Genomic DNA, 25,041 nt, shown 5'->3' with positions numbered 1-25,041 from the left:
CGCGCCTGCTTGAAAATCTAAAGTTTAATTAGAGTTAAATCAAAACAGCTTTCCTGTCATACAGCTTTCCATTAATAGCAAAATGGTAATACTAACAAATATTACTGGCCCACTGTGTTTAACCCATTTACTGAGACTGTATTGCTACAAGCGTCGTGTTGCCATAGTTACAGCCAGACCTTTGTTTGGGAAAAAATTAAAACTTGGAAACAAGCGCGAAGGCACAACTAGAAAAAAAAGCTTAAATGTGACCTGAATTATTTAGTAGAAAAATGGCCGACGTCCTTAAGAATAAGGACGAAGTTGGGCATATTTTAGTACAGGTAATGTGCTCAAGTACAAGATAATATAAAAGAAGCTTTGACAGCAACTGTTGAAGTTTTAATTCCTTTAAAACTGTGCTAGTTGCGTTATATAAGTAAATGCGATACAATTACGTTTGCAAAAGTATTTTCTTTTGATTTTTATTGTGTTTTAGGTGCAGGATGATTTAAGACAACTAAAAAAAAATCTTGTTCGATTGACTGTGCAAGAGAATGGGGAAGTTTTGGACATTCAAGCTTTGGATGCAGCTATCAGCAGGACAGAACATGGAATAAGGGTATATAACGACAACTTTATGACAACTTAACTTGATTAGTTCTGGATAACTGAGATCTGCATTAATTAAATGCACAAAATTCTGTGCAGAGAGAGTGTAAAGAAATTGCAAAATCTGAGTTTTGTAGACTTGTACTTAACATATGTTAACATTTGTTATGTATATATATATATATATATATATATATATATATATATATATATATATATATATATATATATATATATATAGAGAGAGAGAGAGAGAGAGATTTATGCAGTGAAAATATATACAATGTGAAGGATGGAAGAATGATGCTTGTAAATATTTGTTAATTGATTTACAGAGGCATGCAGAGGATCATCTAAAAACCATTAATAATCAGTTTTTGACTCTACCCTGTATTGAAGAGCCTGAAAAGAAGCCTGTCCCGGCCAAGCTTGTTAAATGGTATTTAAGAAGAAAACTGTCAATTGGATTACGTAAAATCACATTATCCCTAACATATTTTTTCATAACATTTTTGTAGGCAGCCAACATATGAAACAATACCAAATGCACGTCCTCTGAGATGCCAGGTTCCTGGTCCATCACCAGGGGAAAAGGTTTTCATTTTACATGTTTATAGTTCAGTCAAAAAAGTTTTTATTCTGTAATCTATGTCTGTAATCTATCTCCCTAACAGCACAAGTCAGCGTTCATCATCATGCGTCTGCTGAATAACCCTTTCATCCAAAGAACAAGGAGATTGTGCAACAAAATTATGGGATCCAACTTCCTCACCTGCACAAGACAACTGGAGCCAATGTGAGCTGCTGAAACATATTCTTTCATTATTGTTTTGTCATCATGTACTCGCCCTCATGTGGTTCCATCCAAACTTGTAGGATTTATTTTGCAGAACACATAATATTTTGAAGAATGTTGGTCACCAAATAACTGTATGAGACATTTCTTAAAATATCTTCTGTTAGGTTCTACAGAAGAAATAAAGCCACACAGGTTTGGAATGACCTGAGGGTGTGCAAATAATGAATTAATTGTATTTTGTGTGTGTGTATGTTTGTGTTAAATGTCCTCTAATACTATAGTGTACTCATTTTTTTATTTTCCACTTGTGGCTGCATTAGAATCCAGAAGCGTTTATGATTAAGGCTTATTGATAGTGTTGATTATATGGTGGCCAGCTCTGACTGTTGCCTTAACGCCAGCGTCCTGTCACATGAACCTCATGAAAAGAAATGACGTGACCGCATGTAATAATAGATGACTCCAGTCACTTTGCTTTCAAACGGGAGATGCGGATGTGAAGGTCACCTGGTTTGGCATTGACAGCTAAATCTGTCTGTTGGTAAACAAATTAATCTTTCTAAAGGTCACCATTTGTTGTGGTGTTCTGTTTCCCCCCCTTCTGCTTTCCACTGCGGTTCATCCTCTATCTCCTGCATCCTCTGTCTGTCACTCGTGAGGAGGCTGTCATGTTGTTGAGAAGAAGGTATGAGACTTGGCTGCCGAAAGCAGACAGACGCAGATTGCGGCACATCAGCATTCTTCGGAGGACGGCCACCGCCTGATTGCAGTTGTATGGGCTGCTGCTTTACAGCTGTCTCAGGACAGGCACTGGTACCTGTTCCCGCATGCCAATAAGACAGCCGTGGCTTACCCAACTGGCACTCGCTGGCTCTCTGCCTGCTGCGTCAATACCTCTGTGCTGTCGGCTAGTTCTCCGCTGAGTCTTCGAAGGAGCTCCCACTGGTTTTTTTCTTTTAAATGTCCCCTTGTACCGCTTAAACAGCTGCGAGCCTCCAAACCTTTCCAAACACCTGGCCGGTGCTCGTGGTTTGTCAGGAAGCTCAGTGGTGTGACAACAAACAGGCCAGAGAACATCAGGGGGAGGATCCGGAACAGCAGGATGAGGAGAGTACAGAAGGGCTCTGTCTGGCATGTGCCCACAACTTGACAAACTTGCAGTGTGCTCTCCATTATACGTTTATACGCATTGAGCAAATGACCGACCTCGTTCTTTGATGCTGTTTTGTTTGCTATGATTATTGCACATCCTGCTCGTGGTGTTTTCGTGTTTTGTGCATTCAGCTTGTGATTTATCCATCTTGCCTTTAATCGACTATAAATTTTCTGTAGATAACGTGTTTTTATTGGCCTTTTTGTCTTTGGGAGTGAGATTTGGTGCTTGTTCTAATGAAAATGACTGTAAAAATTAATGGTGAGTTATATTAGTCGCTATATGACTACCACGAAAGTCCTAATCATTGCATTACATCCTTTTTTATTGTGGAATGTGGAGCACGACAGTTTTATTCGATTTATGAACTATTACATGATAATGAGGTGGTACGAACATTTTAGGCATTGCTCTGATGGAATTTAATTCTAGAAGATTTCAAGCAGCTGTTCGCTTGAGAGAAGGTGCGAGACAAATAAACCGAGCCGTGCTCAAAGTATCCAGAAAGCATTGCCAGCATGTGATTGATTGCTTCAGGGAAGGGGGCTTATTGGCCAGTTTACAATGTCATTAACTGCCTGTATTTTAGCTCCAGCTTTGTTTTAATGAATGCGGAAAATCTGTTGGTTGTAATCACACAACATCACCGCGCTCTCTCTCGCAAATGTGTACGCACTTGTGGTTCGTACAGCCAACAGAACCGAGAGAAAGAGAAACCATATTTCTTGACATCTACAAGCTGCCACCAGCCTGATTAATGGATAGTCGTCTCCCGGCCTTTTACAACAAAGTTTTGTTTGGAGGGAAAAATCTGATCAGTGACCCGAAGCTAATAGCATTCTCCGTGAGCAAGTTATTGAGCGAAGTATATTCCCTCTCTCTCTCTTCTAGTACAGGGTAAATGGTGGCTTTAGAGCCTGCAGGCAGGTATTTTTGGCCCAGTGAGATGGGGCAGTAGGTTAATAACCTTTGTTCTGTCACTTCCAATACCTCTGACCTTTGACTACAGAGCTATCATTCAGGGCTCAGTGATTCCTCGATGTTTAGACAATGGTTTATTGCTTTTTTAAGAAAGCCCCATTACCTAGTTCAATCTTAAAAAATGGTTCTCCCAAAAACGCAAATAACGTTTTTCATGTTAATTAATGGTGACTATGTTTTTCTTTCACATCAAACTGAGATTTCAATGCTACAGTAGATGTGAATCTAAAATTAGAACGTTATGAAGTACAGCGAAATAAATGACAACATTTTAAACAAGCATTTTTAGAGTCAAGCAGCTCTTTAAAATAACTATATTCCTACTTGATATACAATAGTAGTTAGAAAGAGTATAGTGTGCAACTACACGTACAAAAGCAGAACATTTATTTACCTTGGTTGTTCTAGGTCGGGACTCATAGGTTGGTTACTGGCCCAACTTTGAGTCTGACTACAACACGTGATGGTCTGCCTAAACACCTACACCCTAAACCCCCACCCGAATGTAGAGACATAAATGCAGGTATAAGCCTCTTTTTCTCTACAACTGATACAGTATTTCTTTATGCATTATATAGACAACCGTTGAAAAGTTTATAAGATTGTTGAATGGTTTTGACAGGTTCTTATGTACACCAAGGCTGAAAAATACAGAAAAACAATAGCACTGTGAAATTTTACGATGCAAAACCACGTCCTTCTATTTTAATGTGTTTTAATTTTTTATTTGTGTAATAGCTATTTTTAGCAGTCATTAATCCAGTGCTCAAGAAATATTTAATATTCATTGTTATAACAGTTGTGCAGCTTAATATTTTTGTTGAGGCTTTTTTGCATGATTAGAAATGAAAAGAAAGGAATCACATTTGAAATATAAATGTTTTGGAACCTTATGAAAGTCTTTACTTTCACTTAATGTTACTTTGGTAAAAAAAAAAAAAAAGTTCATTTTTGTGTTCATGAGTAATATGATGTATTTATTTGTGTATAAATCCTCTCTGCAGATTGTAAGTTTGTATTTATTTATTTCTGCATTTCAGGGCTGCTACCCTCAGCAGCTGACCTCTCTTTAGTTCAAACCCCAGTACAGCCCAAAGCTGTCCATGTGCTCCAGAGAGAGGACAGTGTCCAAAGTAAGACAGGTCAGCCTATTTCCACAATGTCATTACACACTTGCGGCCTACATTTAAAGTTAGAAAGTCAATTTGTGTGTATCCACAAATTCAGTTTTTTGCTGTGTTTAGAATCCCAAAAAGCTTTAATTTCATTTTTCACTTCATTTTCAGCAGATAAGTTTATGCTGTCTGTGATATCTGTGTGTCAAGCATATACTGAATTTAGTACTTTTTAAAATATTGCAATATCATAAATAATTATTAATACAGTCTAAAATGGTACACTCCTGATACAAAATGTCAATCAAATATAAATATAAAAATAACTACACAAATATTACATATATTTTTATATGGTTTTCTCATGGTTTATGGTCTTCAACTGTAGTATGTACTTCTTATGTGATTGTAGAGGAGCCAGAAAGGGCTTTAAAACTGGAGATGGACGTGAGTAGAGATGAAATGGCTATTGGAAGATCAGAAACTGAGAGTTTAGCATCCAGGACCATGCACACCCCCCCTCCTTCAGCTGCTTCTGCGAGCTCTGACAGTGGAGTACTGAATCGTGGGATAGCCCGACTCACCCCACTTAACTTGCGGGTATTTTTTATTTATACTGACATACATTTATATATGACGATGATATATAGTGTTTTCTGCTTACTGAGGTAACATTTTGGAATAATCTGGTCTCAAGAGCTTTAAATTTGACTGATAATCAGTTTTCCTTTTCTGTGTAAAGTGAGCTTTTACCCCTGGCATCATGTTAAATGTGTCAGGTATAGCTCTATAGCAGGTACAAGTAATGATTTGAGATAGTCATCCTCCGCAATCCAGTGGCCTTTTGTATTTATGACTTATTTCAAAATATGAAAGCTTTTTACACTTATTTCCTATTTGCTTTAAGTACATTTCCTTATACATTAGTACATAAGTACATTAGTTTGTTTATTTATATTTTACTAATACAGTCAAAAATAATGGACTACCCCCTTAAATACTATTTGAGGGGGTAGTTCACCCAACATCACTCCATTTACTCACATCACTCCATTATGATTTCTTATCTTCTAGGGAACACAAAATAGAATTTTTAAGAATGCTGGACACTAAAACTGATTTTAAATCTTAAACAGTCTTTGTTATCCAGAGTTCCCAAGGGTCCTTGAAATCTTTGAAAGTTTGTGAATCTAAAAAAAGTTTTTTCAAGGCCCTAGAAGTTTTTGAAAATAATCATACACAGATACAGGTCCTTGAAAGTCCTTGAAATTCTTTTGTGCAAAAGGTTTTCTTGTAAAAAAAATCCATATTATTCCCTTTGGTCCACTACTATGTTTTTTCGCCAACAATTGGTGGCCTATGCATATTAGCTTGATTGATTTACGTTAGTTACACGTATTCTATGCGTTACATTAAATGTTTTCCGTTTTGATTTGTTTTGTGTTTACGTTACCATGATGTTCACTTGTGCACAAAACTGCTATGATGGTACCTCGATATTATACACACACACACACACCACTAAATATTGCAAAAATAGACTGAAAAGTGATGCCTGGAAAATACAGTTTCAAGATATTTCTATTTTGTATATTCAAAATTGCATTACAAATATTAATCTCATAACAATAATGCAGTTGTAATTGTGCAATGTAAATCAGTTTGATAACAGCCCTGGTGTAAATTGAATTTATTAATAAATTTTAAGAAGTTGACATAAAATATGATGTATACATTTACTAAGGTTTAAAAATGGCATTTATTAAAGTAAATAATGTCCTGAGGTTAATATAAAAATATATGTGGATAAATGTAAAAGCTGATAGATAAAATATTATTAAAAAGGTATTATATGTATTGAGGGTATTGAACATGAAGTTAACCAAAGTTTGGGAACCCTGATTATCATAAGCATTTCTCATATGCATATCTCTCTTTTATAGAGCATTCCATTGCCAGCTGCTGTCAGCAAATATCCTTTCACCATAGCTAAGGGTCAGATTGACTCAAAAGATTCTGACTACTGTAGGTTTAAAAAGCAATACTGTCTCTACTGGGCTGCAATGGTAGAGGCTTTGGACCAGCTGCAGCGGATGCTATTAGACTTCGCAGTGCCACTGGCGCGGGTGTGTGGGGAGCGTCTGGCAGCGTGCGTGCAGAGCGGTGAGCTCAACTGGAGAGACGGCAGGGGCCGGCGCGTCCATGTGGAGAAGCTGCTCTCGGTGCTGGAGAACAGAGATGAGGTATGGGACCTGATGTGTCAGCCTGGCCAGCGCTACAAATGCATCGAGGGGCATCACGCAGCGGCTGTGTGCATCCAGACCTGCTGGAGGCGTTACTCTGCCCGTACCGCCTACCTGCTCCAACTCAGGCCCAAATGGGCGGCACAAGTTATTGCCATATCTCTGCTGAAACATGCCAAACTGGGCCATTTGAAGAAGAGTCTACAGGCCTCGCGTATCCGCCAACTGGAAAACTACCGCATCAGGGCAGAGGTGAATAAAATACACATTTATATAACAGTTAGTTCTGGTCTTTGAATCTGATTTGTTGAGCAGTCTTCCAAGTGCATTGTCTTAACAGTTTAATTTTCGTTGTTTTAACTTGTGTGCATTGTGTGTAAATTAGAGGAGAAACAAACTACACAACATGTGAAAAATATGATTTATAGTAATAATTTGTTCATTATAAACTAATACTACATCTATTATTTTGTGTCACCGACTCCTCTCCCATGGCCTTGCGGATAGTATAGTGTTCACTGGATTCACACTTCAGAGCTTTAGTGGTAAAAATAGGTTCTTTTGGTGCTTTTTGTGTACAGTTATGTAGTTATTTTTGATATGCTACCCTTTTTACGCACTGTTTTCCAGCTGCTATATAATAGGGAAGTACACAAGGACTGTCTTTGTTAGTGAGTCATTCAATTATTTTTTTCAACCAGTCTTTGTTCGTGAATCCTTCATTCAACTTTTTTTTTTGCCATTGCCTTCAAGTTCAAAATAGGATACGAGGCAGGCATCAGATTTGGGACGTCCGTTATGCAGATGTGTTATATTATGTTAAAATTAAATGAATCTTTAAAACAAAGATTCATTCAGGACTTATTATAGCATTCATTAAAAAAGTAATTTTTCTTAGAATGACCATGTGACCACGGCTGAAGCTGTCATTGTTCGCATCTTTTGAATGGCAGATCATGACACGGTGTGTTCCGCTCATAAGATGTTGCAATAATCTGTTTAACAAAAAACTGTGAAATCACACCTGTTTAGTAAATATATTTATCAATATAGCCCAGGAAAGAATTGGACTGTCAGTGCAGAGTTGCTCACGTTTAGATTAAGTTTTTATTTGTCAGAACAGATGTTTCATCTGTGCTGTCATTCCTGTAACATCTTTATGAAACTAGCATGTCTCTTAATTAGTGCCCACATGTTCATTTATCCTCACCGTCACTCACTGTGAGAACAGACACAAGCTTGTGTATGTTTCCACCCTTTAAACACTCACATCCTTTTAATTAAGCCTTAATCTTCCCCTGGCAGAAAGCTTCATGTAGCCTGCTAATTGAATTAATAGAGGGAAGATGTTTCTAAGTATGCACTTAGCTGATTTAATTAATGTGATTTATGCTTGGTTTGTCTCCATGAGACCCAGGGAGAAAGACAAGCATAATTTCCTCCCTTTGCTGCCATCGGTGGGCCGACAACATGATAAATCCATGTGCTGCTGGGTGCTGTCTGTCACCCATCACTTTTACTCGCTTTTATTCTCTGCTGTCTGTGATTCACAGAGTCTGGCAGCCAACTGGAAACACATCACCTCCACCAAAAGGACGATCATCCACATTCCATCATTGGGTAATTCCTTTCCATCTGCTGTGATGGCTTCTGGTCACATAATATCGTAAAGAGAAAAAATACATGTATTTGAGTGCACCTGCAGAAAACACTGAAAATTGATTCACCAAAACTTGTCTTAGAGACCCGCTCTGGCTATTGGGGATGATGATGAGTGTGAATTGTAATCACCAGCAGATGGAGTGTGATTTTTGCACTGGGGTGGCTGAGGAGAGGCCTGTGTGAGCTCAGATAATTAAGAAGTTGAACCCTATTGTTTTTATTGCCTCGCTCTGTTAGTTTGCATGCATTTAATCATTTCATTATAGCGATTAGTTTATAGCAGTCTATAGTTGTTGGGCTTTACTGACTTGGAATAGAGTCTTGAATTTCTTGTTAAAATATTTCAATCTCATTTTTTGATTTATTTAATAGGATATTCCCAACACCAGCGGCTCAATCTCAAGGGGTTTGATGTTCTCCAGAATACCCAGATGGGCAGACTCTGTGATATCAGAGGTAAGGGGGGTGAAGCATGACATGATCAAAACTGGATGGACAGCAGACACAGAGCAAATACGGTACTGTTTGTGTTACATATAGATGAGAATGTTGAGGTCATCTATGTGTCTCCGGTGCGCCTGGGTGAGGATGTTCTCCAGTATTACACTCGCCTGCTGGGCCTGCAGACTGCCATTGAGCTGGGTGACGCTTCTGCGCCTGAGTCCCACTGTGCCAAACGCTTCACTATCCTCGTGCCAGAAACGCTGGAGTATTTTTCGGTATGGTGCACCACATACACACATCTACAGTAGACGTTGATACCCTTTGTCTCCCCTCAAAGTGATTTCTGAAATATACTGGTGCACAAGAGTTTAACATAGAAGAATTTGATTTATTTCTTACCTGTAGAGGGCGGCAGAGGTGACCTTTAGATTTACTACTCTGCATAGATCTGCCTTAATTGATTAGGTTTCAGTGCAAGGATCTGTACTTTTACATTTACTCATTTAGCAGAAATTCAAAAGCAAGTGTCACAGAGCAACAGTATTCAGAATATACAATTGTAAGTATATTAGACAGATTAGGAAGCAAGCTAGGAAAGAGGAGAAAGGCGTAGAAGATAAATAAGCGTTTTTTGTTTAAATATTTAACTCTAAACATAAACGTTGTCATTATATGTCACCCTGGATCACAAGGTCAGTCATAAATAGCATGCGTATATTTGTAGCAATGTCCTACAGCAAATATATCAAAACTTATTTTTAATAATAGTAATATGCAATTCTAAGAATTTCATTTGGACAATTTTACAGGCAATTGTCTCAATATTTAGACTTTTTTTTGCACCCTCAGATTATAGATTTTCAAATAGTTGTATATCCTATCCTAACAAACTAAACTGCTTGTTTATTCAGCTTTCAAAAGTTGTATAAATAAAAAGAAAATTACCCTTATGGCTGGATTTGTGGTCCACATATACCCTTTTTGATATCAGGGACCAAACTATAATGATTCTAATGTTGCTGTATTATATATTTATTATAATAATACTATAGTATTATTATATTATAGTATTTTTATGTATAAACCCTTATAGCGTATGTTACTTGTGATATTATAAATGAAGAATGTTTGCAGAATTAAATAATTGGCTTTAATAAAATAATAAAATTAAAATAAAAATAGAAATTATTTAAAAACATTTTCTATTTGTAATATTTACAAGTCTATCTTTTTCTACTAATTGGATGTATAAACCTCAAACAGATGTTAAGTTAAATTCAAACTTATTGAAATTTTTCATAATTGATCAGCAAAAATATTACTCATGTTATTATAAATGCAAATTGCAGAATTAAATAATTGGCTTTATTTTATTTCATTTGTAATATTAACTTATTATTTATGATATTTATGTATAATATTTACTTTTTTTACACATTGTTAGATATATAAACCTGAAACAGATCTTCAATTCTATTCATTTACTTTTCTTACAACTCTAATTCAAGTGGTGAATAGAAACATACAACACAAATATAAACTATTCTTTGAAGTATATATTTTGCAAGGAAGTAGAGTTGTTTTTTTTCACGGCATGTACATAATTGTTTCTTGCATTATTGTAGGCATAACTGACTGCACGTGCAAGCAACGCGCCTCCGTTATTTATTGCCGCTCAGCGTATGAGCGGCACGCGCAGCCTCTTCCCTGTCGATTCCTCTCCGTGTAAACTCTGCCAGACGTGTCAGCAGGATAAATCTCTGTTAGCCGTTGCTGCCAGCGTGCCGTGCCAATGACAGACGGGACAATTCTGCTTGGATCAAACATACAGATGTGGAGTAATTAGTGCTTTCCCCACGGAGCCCATCACTAAGCACATAGTAAAGACAAGAGGCTGCAGAGGTGTACGGCCCTCCCCTGACTCTCCTTTATCAATTTAACGTGTTGGAGTACAGGAGAGGTCACGACCCCTCCGGCTGCACGTAATGGGCCCAATGTGTTTGCGCTCGTTCATAAATTACACCCATAGACAAAGGGAGGGGTAAGACCTTAGAGCTGGAGTGGAAAGGACAGTTATTTACGTACACAAAGACCGCTGAGATTTCACCTTTGGGGGGGAAATATGCATAATAAAAATTAATTTCTGTTATGTATTCTCTTTATTAGAGCTTATTAGGTTACGAAACACAACAACAGCATTAATTCTCCAGCTTTTTGCTCTTCAAATTGACCATTAATGCACAAAACGTTGTATTCCTCTTTCAGACCCGAAACATGTGTCTAGCTTCGCTCCTGAAGTACAGTCCTCGAACGCTACAGCGCATCAAGAATTTGATCCAGGGCAAGCAGGCCTACATTATTGGCGGTGTCACCTGTATTGATGACCTGGCTGTGGCAGATGAGCTAGAAGTTCCACTTCTGGGCACAGAGCCTGCGGTGACCCAGCTATACAGCACTAAATCCGGGGGAAAGAGGATCTTCAGTAGCGCAGGGGTCGACATGCCTCCAGGAAAGTGGGATATATACACCCTGGAGCAGGTCTGTGTGCCAGTCATCTGTTAAATACCTCATTTGAAACACATTTGATGTAGAAAAATAATGGGATATGATTCATATGTTCCAGCTTCACGAAGGTCTGGCCCGGCTGATGACAGAACACATGGATGTCCAGCGATGGCTCTTCAAGATAGATAGTGAAGTGGGTGGACGGGGAACGGCCTATTGTGACGCATGCCACCTAAAATGCCGCCCATGGGCACAGCAGGAGTTCAGCCGCTACGGGCCCGAACAGTGGAGAACATTACAGTCTCAAGTAAAGGTAGGACTGTTTTAGTTTTAAATCTATCATCTTTAAATATTTATGTCTGTTTGTTTTTTTTATTTGATCTTATTGTAGAAAAGACACATTTTAATTATTTTTTTATTCATGTTGTTATTTTATACTGTTTTATTTGTTTTTTATTTACCAAATCTTTTATTTAATATGCTTTTGTTTAAATTTTGGTTTAACTATTTAGATGCAAATGAATTAAAGTGAAACTATTTCAGTTCTAAAATACCATAATGCTTAATAAAACTTTACAATGGTGATATTACTAAACATTTTGTAAAAACCGAAGCTTTTGGTAAGGCTGTGGGACATAAGTCAGATTTAGATTTTTTAAACAAATAAAATAAATCTGTTGACAAAATTAGTTCTGATATGTTCTTAGTGAAGTTACACCTTTCAAATGCACAGTCTGCGTTAATGAGTGCCTGTTGTGCAACAGTAGCAATTCTGAAGTATCAAGTGGCTTGTTTTTAAATGTGAAATGAAATGTGCCAGTTCTTTTATTTTGCAAATGCAGCTACACTTCAGTCACAAGCCCTGTTCATTAGAATTTCCGCTTTGCCTGGTTTTTATATTCACATTCTGTACAAAATGCACCCTTGTCTCAATGACAAGCCTGTCATTACTGACCAAGGCCAAACTTTGATGCCATCATCGTGATTTGTCTAGAGAGTGCTTATGACTCAAATTCATGGCAAATTAATAATGAGTCATTTGAATTGTAGCATATTTATGTATTCTAATTCAAATGTGATGTATTCAACACTCGTGTCGTGTGCTTTAAAACCACATCGGTTTTATCCGCCTGTAATCGTGTTCATAACCCTCTCCTGCATCATATGCTTACAATTTGGCCCTTGATTTAAATACCGTGTTTTGCTATTACACCGTGAGCTTTGTGTAAGCTAATTACGGGGTTATCATCATACGCGGCTGTGTGCAAATTCAGACCTTGCTTTTTTTATTCCAGGCTCTTATTGTAGCCTTCTATCCCGGGGGCAAGAGGAGGCCTCGTGTCCTACCTCCAAGCTATTAGCTCAGTCCCTAATTCACACTGAGGCCGAGAGAGGAATCTGGGGCTGTAATTGTGGTGGCATTGGTGCTGTTAATTACAGAGGTAAGCGGTTGAGGCCCAGCCAAGCTCCATTATGGTGATGGCAGTGAAGGAGCTTTAAATGGGGGGCTCTTCACCAGCTGGGGTCCCAGTGAGAGGAAAGGGAGCTGGGGCCTGATGAGCTGGCCTGCACCCTTAGGGCTTCTGGGCCATATGGAAGCCAGTACGGGCCTTTATTCTACCTCTTCAACCTTTTTAATCAATGGCAAGCTCTGCTAACAGAATGGAGAGCACAGAGGTTATTTCAGCATGTCATTCATTTTCTACAGATCTGTATTCACTCTTTTAACGGTAATTTTGCCTTTCTGCACGGCCCTTGCTTGCGGTTCTGTTTGTGGTTGCGTATTTGAATGCCATTTGTTTTATTTATCTGCTCGATGATATGTTTATTGCGTTTTATCTTTATTACTCTAAGCTAATAAATTCAACAACAAATGCGGAAATATTCTAGAGCACATATATCAGCCTTGTGTTTTAATTGCAGCGGGTAATAAATGCTAAATATTGCCTTTTGTTCTTTAAGTACAAAACATTAGTATGTATGACGTCTATTTGCAATTAAATTTTTTAAACGTGCATTTGTAGGCCACTATCCTTTGAGAAAAAATATTATAATGATTTTGTAATTATCAGACTGCAATTATCAGTGCTCAGAGGCTTCGCTTAAGTTTTACGTTTGGCTTTAGTTGTAAGTCATAGAAGTTTAAATGCTGTTTTGCCTCTCTAGGGAGCCGTCTTTCACTGTAATGCAACCTTTAATTTCCCTCTGTCAGGTCCAGGCCTATGTTGAGCTCCCCCGCTATTTACCCTATTTACTACGTGCACATTGTTTAATTATTGATTGTACAAAGAGCCTCTATTAATGCAGGGAGAAGAATACCAGAACCCATGTGGTCCTATAGAGGAACAGCTAAAGAGATAAGTGTGAAAACAGACCTAGAGGCAGTGTAAAAAAAAAAAGACTGTGTGATTCTTTGCAATGTGTTTGGGAGGCCCACACCCGAGGGGTGTTTCAGCCTGAGGCGAGCCTCACAGCTATTCAGAGAAGATGGGTTAAAGACATGCGGATCTCACTCTATTCAACGGCTGGGTGGACTCGAACACGCTACACTTTACACATTACAAACATGCACGTTCTGCCAGCACACGGGTCATTAGACACGAGGGAGCATTATACTAATAGCATCAACAGATAGACAGATTGTCTGCTACTTATTTTATTCAATGCATGTGGGATTACGTGTTGTACCACGTTTATTTTATTAGATTTTGAATGTAACGACACTTTCTGTGTTCCTCTTTGGTTAATGTTGCATTTGCAAGTAATCCATAAATAGATCCATATTATAAATAGGCTTTATTCTCAAACCCATTCAAAATGTCGATTTACCTGATATCTCCACTTTATGTTTGTGCAGGATTTGTTGGTATGTCTGATGTATAAGAAATATGTTGGTAATATCTGATGTATAAAAAAAGGTATATCATAAAGGTCTATGGCTGTTTCTGTCTATATAAAAAGTGCACTGGGCCTGATTTTTACTGTATGGTTTTATTGTATAAACTAATATTTTTCTAAATATATACTTTTGGTTTATTTTTCAACAAAAAGATGAGGATGGCAGACTATTTGTTTTCAGGTGAACTACCTGAATAAAAAAAGAAATGTAATGGGGTGTTTTGCTGCATGAAAAAAAACCCCACTGAGACATTTTCCAAAATATCTACCTTTGTGTTCCAAAGGCATGAAGATGGCAGAATATTTGTTTTAGGGCGTACTATGCTTTTAAAGAAAGTAAAAAAGCTCAATATCCCTCTTAGGAGGTATGATGTTGACTATGCTCGTGACTGCAATGTCACTCTTCTTAATGTAGAGATCAAACAGCAATCAAAGCACACAGGAGACGTCTATTTTATTTATCTATTTTCAAATAGCTCATCTTTATGTGGAAGCCAAGCAAGGCCTGAATCCTCTCTCACAGTACAGCTCGCAGTTTAAGTCCAAATAAAGAATGGCAAAAATTATTCCCTCTCGCTTTCCTTCCTCTCCGCTGTTTCGTGTGAAGTGCATTGGCAAATTCTCAGAGCGCGCCTGCTCTTTCATGGGGAACGAAGCCGTTTCATACACTTTTGCCGCACCATTGTGTGCTTTATGGCTTGTGTCGGGGGTGAAATCACTGCGCAGCGATTGACCCTGGCTCTTCTGGTACTTGAATATGATGATGACTGTTTCATGACTTGAATATCAACAGCATCGTATCTCCCCGTTTTGAGACAACTTCCTTGGTGATGTCAGTTTTGTTTGAACATTATAAATGCACTTGAAAAGGATAAAGACTTTATGGAGATCAAAAATTGATTCATCCCTGCATCTTCTTGAGCATAACCTGCACTTCTCAAGGTTGTAAAACAGGACCTATTGACTTGTTAAATGCGCTTAAATAAAAAAGGGCCTTTTATTGAATAGTTGCACACCAAAAGATTCTTTCCCCTTTATGTTCTGCTTAGTTAGAAACTGTTTTCTATACATCTCATTGCAGTTGTAAGCACAAACTATGCACTTATGTGCAATCCATAAGTGCTCTGTCCATTCTTCTCTGCTTTGAGAGGTCCTTAAGGTGAAATTCTTTCTCTTACTAACCTACAGGTTTTAAGAGGCACTCACAGGAAGTCAAACATTGCAATTAACAACATAATTAAGTGTCAAAGCCATTATGGTGTTTTCTAGTTACAGAAACAAGGCCTGTATTGATGAGAAACAGACCCTGATTGATCTGCTGATCGATTGGCTTGCATGGGTATTTATCTGCCAGCATGTGTCAGATGTTATTGGGGACAGGTGCAGTTACTATTGCCTTCAGTTAAAGCTATTAGACTACTGTGATGTCGTGGCAATGGGCTGTCAATCAACAGCTACCACCACCCCCATACACAACCACCTTCTGTGCTTTTGTAAGGCATGTCAAATTAAGACACACTTCAGTAGTTACTGCTTCATCAAGGGTATCGACACTATGTAGTGCTATACGTTTTTTTACATCAGGCCTAGACACTTTAGAAATTGCTTTTATAGCTTAAAAGTCAAGATATTAGTTTTATTTAGGCTGCTCTATGGAGCTGAGAGAATTTTCGTTATGCCTGGCTTTGCTTTTATCTGTCATTTTGCAGGAGTCGGTGGTGATCAAATTCTTAGAGGAGGTTCCTCATCTTCTGGCTACCTATGCACATCCCGCCAACACATCCTGCTATGCCACATGGAGCCGTTTCTTAGAAGACTTCCTTAGGAAGGTAGCTTTAACTAGTGTTGATAGTACCTCTAACCAATTACTGGTCGGATCTTCCTTGGTACTCTTTGTATCTATCTCCTTCCAAAGGTGGAGTTATAGAAGCCTTCCCGCCTTCAGATAGTGTGACATGTCTGACGGTGGATCTTCTGGTGGAGCCGGGAGGAGATGTTTGCATGCTGTCCTGTGGAGATCAACTGCGTGGGCCCAGTGGGTTGGAAGTGGTGGGCTGCACCGTACCTCAGACCTCCATCTGCCCTGATGTCCTGCACTCCATTTGCTCTCGTGTGGGTCAGGCCTGTCAGCAGCGCTCCATCATGGGCCACATCTCCCTAGATCTAGTCACCTTTCTGGATCCCAGCAACCTGGAGCAGCAGGTCAGAGAGCCAGTTCAGTACTCAGACTTTAAAACGCTTCCATAAAAACACTTTATTTTTACACTACCGTTCAAAAGTTTGGGGTCAGTGAGATTTAGAGTAAGAATATTTGTAGTCAGTAAGGATGCATTAAATTGATCAGTGCCAGTGAAGCCTATTACAAAAAATGTTACTTAAATTAATATTCTTTTATATTCTATCATTTTAATGAGCATAACTCTTATTAACATTGATAATACAAAATGTTTTTTGAGTGCCAAATCGTGTTTAACATGCACTTTAAAATATATATAAGATATAAGGAAAAAAAATGTAAAATATAATATAATATAATATATATATTATATAGAAATATATATAAAAGATATAAGATATGTAATAATATTGTAATAATATTTCACAATACTATTTTACTGTGTTTCTGATAAGATAAATGCAATATTTTATATTATAAAATGTATATGTATTGTATTTTTTTATATATTTTTATTTATTTTTATTCATGATTTGCTTTAAAGATATGAAACGCCATATAGTAGTCACTTAATGTACATTTAAATATGAATATATGTAACATTATGCAATACATTCCAATACATTTATAGGTATGAAATTAGGCAGAACACTGCGCTAGAATCGATAACAATTTGATAAACATAACATAATGGTAACATTTAGACATTTGTCAGGTACTTTTTTCCTATGCAACTTATACCGCAAGGTATATGTTTTTATCAGCAGTGTTTTCTGGGAATCAAACCCACAACCTAGCACCAAGCTCTACCATTTGAGCTCCAGTAACAATGGAAGCACTCAGCTCTATCTATCTTTTATCAAACAAGCTCTCTCAGAAACAAATTGACCCTTAAATGTCAGTGGTGTGTTTTACAGCTCTATGAAATCAGAACCTGCCATGTTAAGAAGCTGTTGAGAGTAAGATGGGATCTGACATGGGGCGCTGTTCTGTCAGAGCGTAAGTTCTCACCTTAGAATATAGATAGTGTGAAAGTTCAATCTATTGGTTCGAGGCTCTTATTGAGATGTTATAGGACATTGCTATAGGTTCCCCTTAAGAGCTGTACAGATGAGAATGGCCAGGGGCTAATGTGCCAAAAGGCTATCTAATAAACTGTCAGGTCTTATTGTGTCAATAAACTAATTCCCTTTTAAGGCCTTGCCCCCTGACCTTACAACACCCCTGCTATGTAGTAGTGTCAGACAGGAGGTCAGGCTGGAGTGTCTTTTCCTCAGACGTTGGGGTTCTTGGTCACTGTCAAGACAGATTGAACACTGTAATGCTTTTGCTCACACATTACTGTCGATGTTCTTTTTGGCTTAGTTATTTGTGAGATGTGTTCTTAATTTTTTTATTTTATTTCTGTAAAAACTGCATTAAGATACTACTTTTATCTAAAGAGAGTTTTGTTTCTAATCATTTTGACAGCATAAGATAATGTAGTAACAGTTGATTTAGATGTTAATTTAGACTTGAAGCTCATTTTAAGGTTACCTAAATACATTTTTACAGTGCAGAGCCACCCCTAACAGTAGGAGGTTAACTAGCATTCCTTGTATTTCAGACTATTTGCTTTATGTCTCTGCCAAAGGACATGACAACTGAGAAATCTCTGCAGGGGAAAAAGGAGGAGAGGCATTGAAATAAATTTGAGTCTAATGTAGAAAAAAATGGTATGGATTTGACCTCACTGACCTCGCTGTGTTAGTTATTGATTTAGCCATTTCTCAAAACTTGAGTTTCTAAATTTAGGTCTGTTTATTAAGTCATGGAATGCGAATATCCCCTGTGGAAATGTTGTACATAGTGCAAATGATAAGTGAGCAAAGAAGTGATTATATAACTAGGCAACATGATGCATAATTAATTAGACTGTGATTTTTATCAGTGATCCCTGCTGGCAGGACTAAGATGGAAATGTGTCTCGTCACATTGTTCTTTTAGCGATTCCCACTACCACTAGAGGGTGGCAGAACACACTCCCATTGTATTCCCTACATCTGTCACTATTGCATACAGAAAACCTCTTCTCAGTTGTCCTTAATGTATCATGGCCCCCTTTGCGGGGATGAACTGACCTTTTGGTGTAAGCTAAAGCTTTTGTTTGTATTGTAATCGTGTGTGTATGTTCTTGAAATGCATGAGATGTTACTCCTCTGAAAAATAGCTTATGACATTTACTTAACACAGTGAAAGTCTTAAGCCCCCATTGAGTCAGCGGTTGATTTTTACAGCTCTATATGCACATTATGCTATTTATCATTCTGAAATGGTGAAATGCTATAGAACGGATATATTTTCAAATGATTGTCACATGCTGCTGTTTTAATCATTGACTCAGTTGGCATGCTGTGATTTTAAAATAGATGATTGACTTTGGAAGTCAGAGAACGGCAGCTTTTTTAGATAAATTACGCATTGAGCTGGAATGTACTCTTCCACAGAAACAAAAAAATTCACACTTGAATCTCACATAGTCTCTTGATAGAATAGCTTTTATTCCTGCAAATGAAAGTAATTCATACATTATTCTGATTGAATAGCACCAGGATTCTCTACATTGTGGATTCACAGAGGCGCGGGATGGGTTTTATTCAGCGTGTCTTACGGAGAATAAACTGCACACACAATTAAAAGCGACAAAAGGAATTCAGACGGATAAATCCAAACATTACTGTCCCATCTTTCCTGCCAAAGAGGCAGACAGATCTGCCAGACTAGTGCTAACCTGTCTCTATTTAAACATCAATTTACATTCAAACCTGTTGCTAAAAGCAGTCTGTATTTTTTGTATGTGTGGGGGAGAGGTGGGTCGCATGTGTTTGCCCTTGCAGGCTTGCTTCACATTGTGTGCGAAGGGAGGCTCAGCTGCAAGATTGCAGTTTTTAATGAAAGTGAAGGGGCTATAAAAGACAGGTACAATCTAGGCGTATATATCAAGCGCCTTTGTTAAGGTTGACAATGAAGCAGGCTTGGCTGATTCTACAGTCTGGCTAAATGGTCCCACCTATCCCACAAGCACAGGTATTAACTATGAACGGGAGGCACTGCTGGCTGAATTCGGCTCTCTATATTGAGGTCTTCCTGTAAGCCTGGAGTCCTGTTTTTCAAAGAGCTTATTTCCAAAAGGAATTTCTTTTTTTAGTTGCTTAGTTTTTTTTTTTTTTGAAAGTCACATTTTTAATGAAAAGAATAGTTCACCCAACAATGGAAATTTGCTGAAAATCTACATATCTTCAGGCCATCGAAGATCGTTTGCAGGTAAAGGATGCCATGAGAGTTAGAGACCAAACAAGTATGTAAGTACACATAATCCACAAGTTATCCACATGGTTCCAATTCATCAGTTGATATATTGCAAAGTGAAAGCTGTGTGTTTATAATAAAACATTCAAGCCATTTGTAACTTTAAACTGTTGCTTCTAGCTTGAATATGAGTCTTCAACAGTCTAAAACAGGCGATGGACCTTTCACTGGACGAAGCATTATTATGGATTATGGACACCTTTTTACTTGTTATTTAATAGACAGGAGTCATGTGGATTACTAAAACATTTGAACTCTCGTTCTCATTCTCTCCTTCCGGCACCCATTCACTGATAAATTTATTTGAATCTTTTCCGATGAAGACACAAACACATATACATTTAGGATGATCTGGGGGTGAGTATTTCAGCAAATAAAAAATTTGGGGTGAACTATTCCTTAAACCAAGTAAATCTGGAGGACCTAACATCATTCATATTAGTTACAACAGAGGAATATATTTCCTGGATAAAAGCACAGACTAAAACAATGAATAATCCTTTAGTCTCTATCTTTTTAATAGTTTTTATATGCTGAAAGTAATTAGTGTTTGCAGCTGAAATTAAGCCAGTGTAAATAAATGATTCGGTTCACTGTATTTCAGCATGTGAACGTTGAGCACGAAACTGTGATCATAAAGTGATTTCAGCAGCCGGGCCACCATTTGCATTCCCTGGCAGCAGCGTTTAGGTTGACAAATAGGGACGACAGGAGAGTCAGCCAACTGCCACTTAGTTATTAACAACTCCTTCACTGGTGATTTATTTGCCGCTTTTTGAAGAGAGGGCATAGCTATTAGATTATTATCAGGGAAAATTAGCCCTGTTTAAGCATAAGGCCACGACTGGGCCTGACCCCTTAATATCCTTATAATGATGCCATTAACCATACAGATGTGAAGTGAGTCTCCAGTTGGGCTTTAGACACAGTATGCTACTCTCTCTCTTTTTCTCTCATGCACACACACAGTGTCTGCTGAGCGCCATTTTTCTGCAAATACAGTTTTGAAATCCAACTGTCTGTTTTAAAATTCCTGTTATTGTTGGCTAAAAATAAGAACATGGATATTTTGATTGATGTGTTGTATCTGCTGACTTATGTCTGTGTGCACCGGTTTGTATTTAGGTATGGGCTATTGATCTTGACCTGGGCTACAGTAACCAGTTGGCCATGACCCAGCTGATGCTCATGATGACGCGGGGGACGCTGGACTGCCGCACCAGTAAACTAGAGGTTCCACTTCCAGTCAGAGATGTGAGGCCTTCTGTACGCCATGCTAGAGGAAAGACCAAAGCTGTAAGAATCTGTAAATTCAGTTAAAATATCCACTCTCTTTCAAGACATAGGGTATTAAAACACATTCAAGTCTTTATTTTATAATAGTTCTGTAACAGCCTTAAAGAGATCAAATATGTAAATTCTGTCATGGATTCCCCCTCATTTTATTTTAACGCAATAAAGTGGATGGGGACCATGGGTTGTCAAAATCATTATAAAAGAAGTCCATGCAACAATTTGTGGTCACATTCAATTTTAATGAATGGAAAAGAGCAGGTTGGACATTTTGCTATAATTATCTTCTTAAAACAAAGTCATACAGGTCCAGAGGGTGAGTAAATGATGTCAGAACTTTACATTTTGGGTGAAAAACACTGCTTTAAAGGTTATGCTCTGAACTGTTTGGGATTCTTTTAGCTTCTTAAAGCACAAGAATGCCATTATCCTGAATGTGTTCCCTGAGACCGGACCAGAGAGCAATAAAAGTCCTCTGCTGAATATTATCCAGATAAATCACGGCATCCATAAAGATTGATCTAGCTAAGCTTTGTTGTTTTATTTTGGTTAAATACAACTAAACACTGTAATTACGCTTCCGACCTGATTGGTGTTTAGAAGAAGCTGAATTCATTATCATTTTGATAGATGAGCCTAAATAATCAGCCCATAAATAATGCATACCATATTCATTATGCATGTGTATGCATGCCTGAGCACCTCATCAACCTGATGCCAGCCCCTAAACAATAGACTCCCTTTATTAGCGGCAAACCGGAGTTTACGCTTGTTAATCTGCGACTTGTATTATTTTATCAAACATTCATTTAGTTTGTATGTGTTTATATCGCCCCGCTCCCTCCTGCCTGTCTTAATGGCTCCGACTTTGGCCATCATTCAGGCCCAGAATATTACAAACACAATTAAAACCCTGCAGGAAAAGCTTTTTATTGTTGTTTGAGGATAGTGTGTTTGACAGTTGAAAACAGAGTTCCATAGAAGAGAATTACTCATGCCCCGCACACTGTGCAAGGGCTTTACCCTCCGCTACATATCTGTCACTGAGAATATGCCTCATGCCCGCTACGAGTCCTGCGAGTCCTGCCACTCTTAACTAATCCGCTCCTGTGGCGTTCTTTTAGACACATCTTTTATCCTCCGTGTCTGTGAGCATCGTTCAGTTTTAGAGAGAATCTGTTTTCTGCAGCGGCATAACCTAATAACACAGGACTCTTTCTCCCCAGTGCCCTATATGACTATGAGACTAATGTCTAATATTTCTCCGTGTGGGCTTTTGAAACCCTTCTATTTGTTTCTGGCTTGGATGTTATTGCAGTTCCCGAGAGGTCAATTTATCATTTAGATGTACTGGTCAAATTTTTAGCAACAGTGTGTGTGTGTGTGTGTGTGTGTGTTTCTCTCCGCAGCGAACCTCAGTGACCAATCGCTTTGCAGTGATGTGCACCCGACTTCTTCACACCAATCTTTCTTTGGTGTATTACAGCACATTTTTTCTGATGTGCAAAGCGCAGGGCATAGGTTATGATGTCAAGGTAAAACCTTTGCTTGTTTTCCTATAATACAACTGGAGTTCTTTGATTGCAGAGCAAGCGTTTCGATACATTTTATATGCGTTTCAGGCAAAGCAAGGCACTGTGTTCGCCCTCCATGACAGCAGAGATCGAAGAAGCCTTGGCATACTGTGAGTTCCCACAAGAAGCCGGCAGACGCATTACCCTTATTTTTCTCCGGCTCTGTTTTCCCTTCCTCTGTCCCCATTACCATTAGAGATATATCTAGACCTTGAGCACACTCCCAAGAGCAGATTAAACATTATGTAGTGAATACCTCAACCCGAAATGTGGCAGCGCACAAAATACTGCCAAGTCGAATTAAAGGCATTCATCACATAAATCCTATACCTATCCCATTGAAGCCCTGCTTTCCTTCCTCATTTCTCCCTGAAGAATAGCACACTCTTTAAGGCTGAGAGTTCTCATTAAGCTCCTTACAGCCCCACAGCCAAACAAGGTGATTGTTTTTTTGTTTTTCTCTGATGATGGTTCTGGGGGATCATTAGTAAGCTCGTTTGTTTCTGTGTGTCGTTAACAGAACAATCTCGGAGGATCTCCAGGGAGCTCTGCTGACCTTTGCTCGCAACCTGTCAATCATTCATCAGGAAATATCAGCTCCAAACATGCAAGGAACAAACAATTTTAAGGTATGCGAATGCCGTATTATCTTAACCCACTCTTGAAAGACCTGCTAATGCTAGGTTTTTCACAATACATTAGTCATAGGAAAAAATCTATTAATTTGTTTTACATTCAGATCATGCATCTACAAATTACACTTTGGTACGAAGGAGTCACCCATAAGGTACCATACATAAGAACCTTATTTAAGAACCCTAAATTCTAAATTCTTTAAACATATTAATACTACTTTAATATGCACATTGCATATTAATACAGTTTGGTACCTTCTGTCAAATATTCTGCATTTAACCATATAATGGTTATTTTTTTCAAACACAGAGGAATTGCATCAAGTTCACTACTCCACCACTTGCTGCAAAAGGCTCTACAAAACTTAATGTAATGCCAGTAATAATAAACTTCAGCCTTCACAGCGTTCAAGGTTGTTATTTTAATAATCTCAAATGAAAGTTTCAAATGGATTCACATTGATATTTTTGATAATAATTGGCAGCACATACATTAATATATAAACGATGAGTAGACTGGGCCATACAATGAAATTAAATGTTCGATGAAAAAAATGTTTTGTTAGCTTCCAGTTTGCACAGAACGTTTTGTTGCAATCTTTTCTAAATATGCTATTCTAAATAAATTATTGTTAATATTATAACTAAAGTTTATTATTACCAGCATATTTTAACAAAGTTGTGCTGAGACTTACCATACCTGAGCACGCGTTTCGAGAAAACGTCAATTGTGTGTCATAATAACATTTTAACATTTACAATACACAAGGCATTCATTTATTAAAGTCAAGGCTTTATCTCTCTCTATATTATCCTCAGCTGAAGTCATTCAAATGTAGAACTCTTTAGACAATGGTGGATACTGTGATTGAACTGTAGATTCATTGACACTTCCTGAATAGCTGCATTCAACACAATGTTACTTAATTTTATAGAGAAATTCTTATTCACTGTTTAGTAGCTAGAGGTTAGGATCCTGTAGTCAGACATATACTGACTGAATGTCTGCAATTGTTTGCTTTTATAAGGACCTTATCAAGGACATTGAGGAAGTCCTGGGCATGACCATACAAAACCAAACCACATCTCAAGAAGAAAAGGAGATTACTGCAGCTGAGAGCGTACAGTTATCATCTCATAAACCTCACAGATCAACCCTAATTTAGTCAACATGCTTATAGAGTATCATACAATAGCATTTACACATTCAGTTATACTTCATTATAATCATTCAAAAATAATAACTTTTGATAGTTGTTAACAGATAATTATAATGTACAATTACAATGCACACAGCTTATAAACAGTAGCAACATCCATATAATAAGTGAATCTGTTGTAAGTTATTTCAAAAAAGCCTTCAATAAAAGTTATACATACAGTTTTGGTGGATTCAGGAGATTGTTTTATTAAATAAAAATACTTTTCAATATTAAAAGACTAATATGTAGTTATTGTATCCAACTGTATTCAGTTACATGTGGCTGACAAATAAACAAATAAACAAAAAAAATTAACAAAATTGGCTCCAGGTATGGGTTCAATTTATGTAGACTGACTAACATATAAATAATAGTAAATAAATCCTAATATATTATTAAAAATAAAAAAGCCTAATATATCC

At 37.7% G+C, this 25,041-nt stretch overlaps 2 protein-coding genes across 7 annotated transcripts in view; both read left to right on the top strand.

The window, feature by feature from the left end:
• The window catches only part of LOC122328902 (sushi, von Willebrand factor type A, EGF and pentraxin domain-containing protein 1-like), a 502,117-nt gene that overhangs the window by 113,905 nt on the left and 363,171 nt on the right, over window positions 1–25,041 (top strand). The window lies entirely within an intron of this gene.
• Window positions 121–24,637, top strand: LOC122328916 (IQ motif-containing protein H-like). Its single transcript, XM_043224998.1, is given in 22 exon segments — window positions 121–323; window positions 479–601; window positions 927–1,030; window positions 1,110–1,185; window positions 1,266–1,299; window positions 1,302–1,387; window positions 3,933–4,047; window positions 4,565–4,666; window positions 5,052–5,239; window positions 6,583–7,134; window positions 8,436–8,502; window positions 8,917–9,000; window positions 9,085–9,263; window positions 11,254–11,526; window positions 11,612–11,806; window positions 16,101–16,217; window positions 16,303–16,593; window positions 21,041–21,211; window positions 22,618–22,743; window positions 22,831–22,892; window positions 23,303–23,411; window positions 24,446–24,637. Coding segments are annotated over 22 exon segments (3,243 nt in total). The 5' UTR covers window positions 121–272; the 3' UTR covers window positions 24,584–24,637.

Source organism: Puntigrus tetrazona, chromosome 23 (assembly GCF_018831695.1).
Source record: "Puntigrus tetrazona isolate hp1 chromosome 23, ASM1883169v1, whole genome shotgun sequence".
NCBI lineage: Eukaryota > Metazoa > Chordata > Actinopteri > Cypriniformes > Cyprinidae > Puntigrus > Puntigrus tetrazona.
This window is presented reverse-complemented; position numbering and strand designations above follow the sequence as displayed.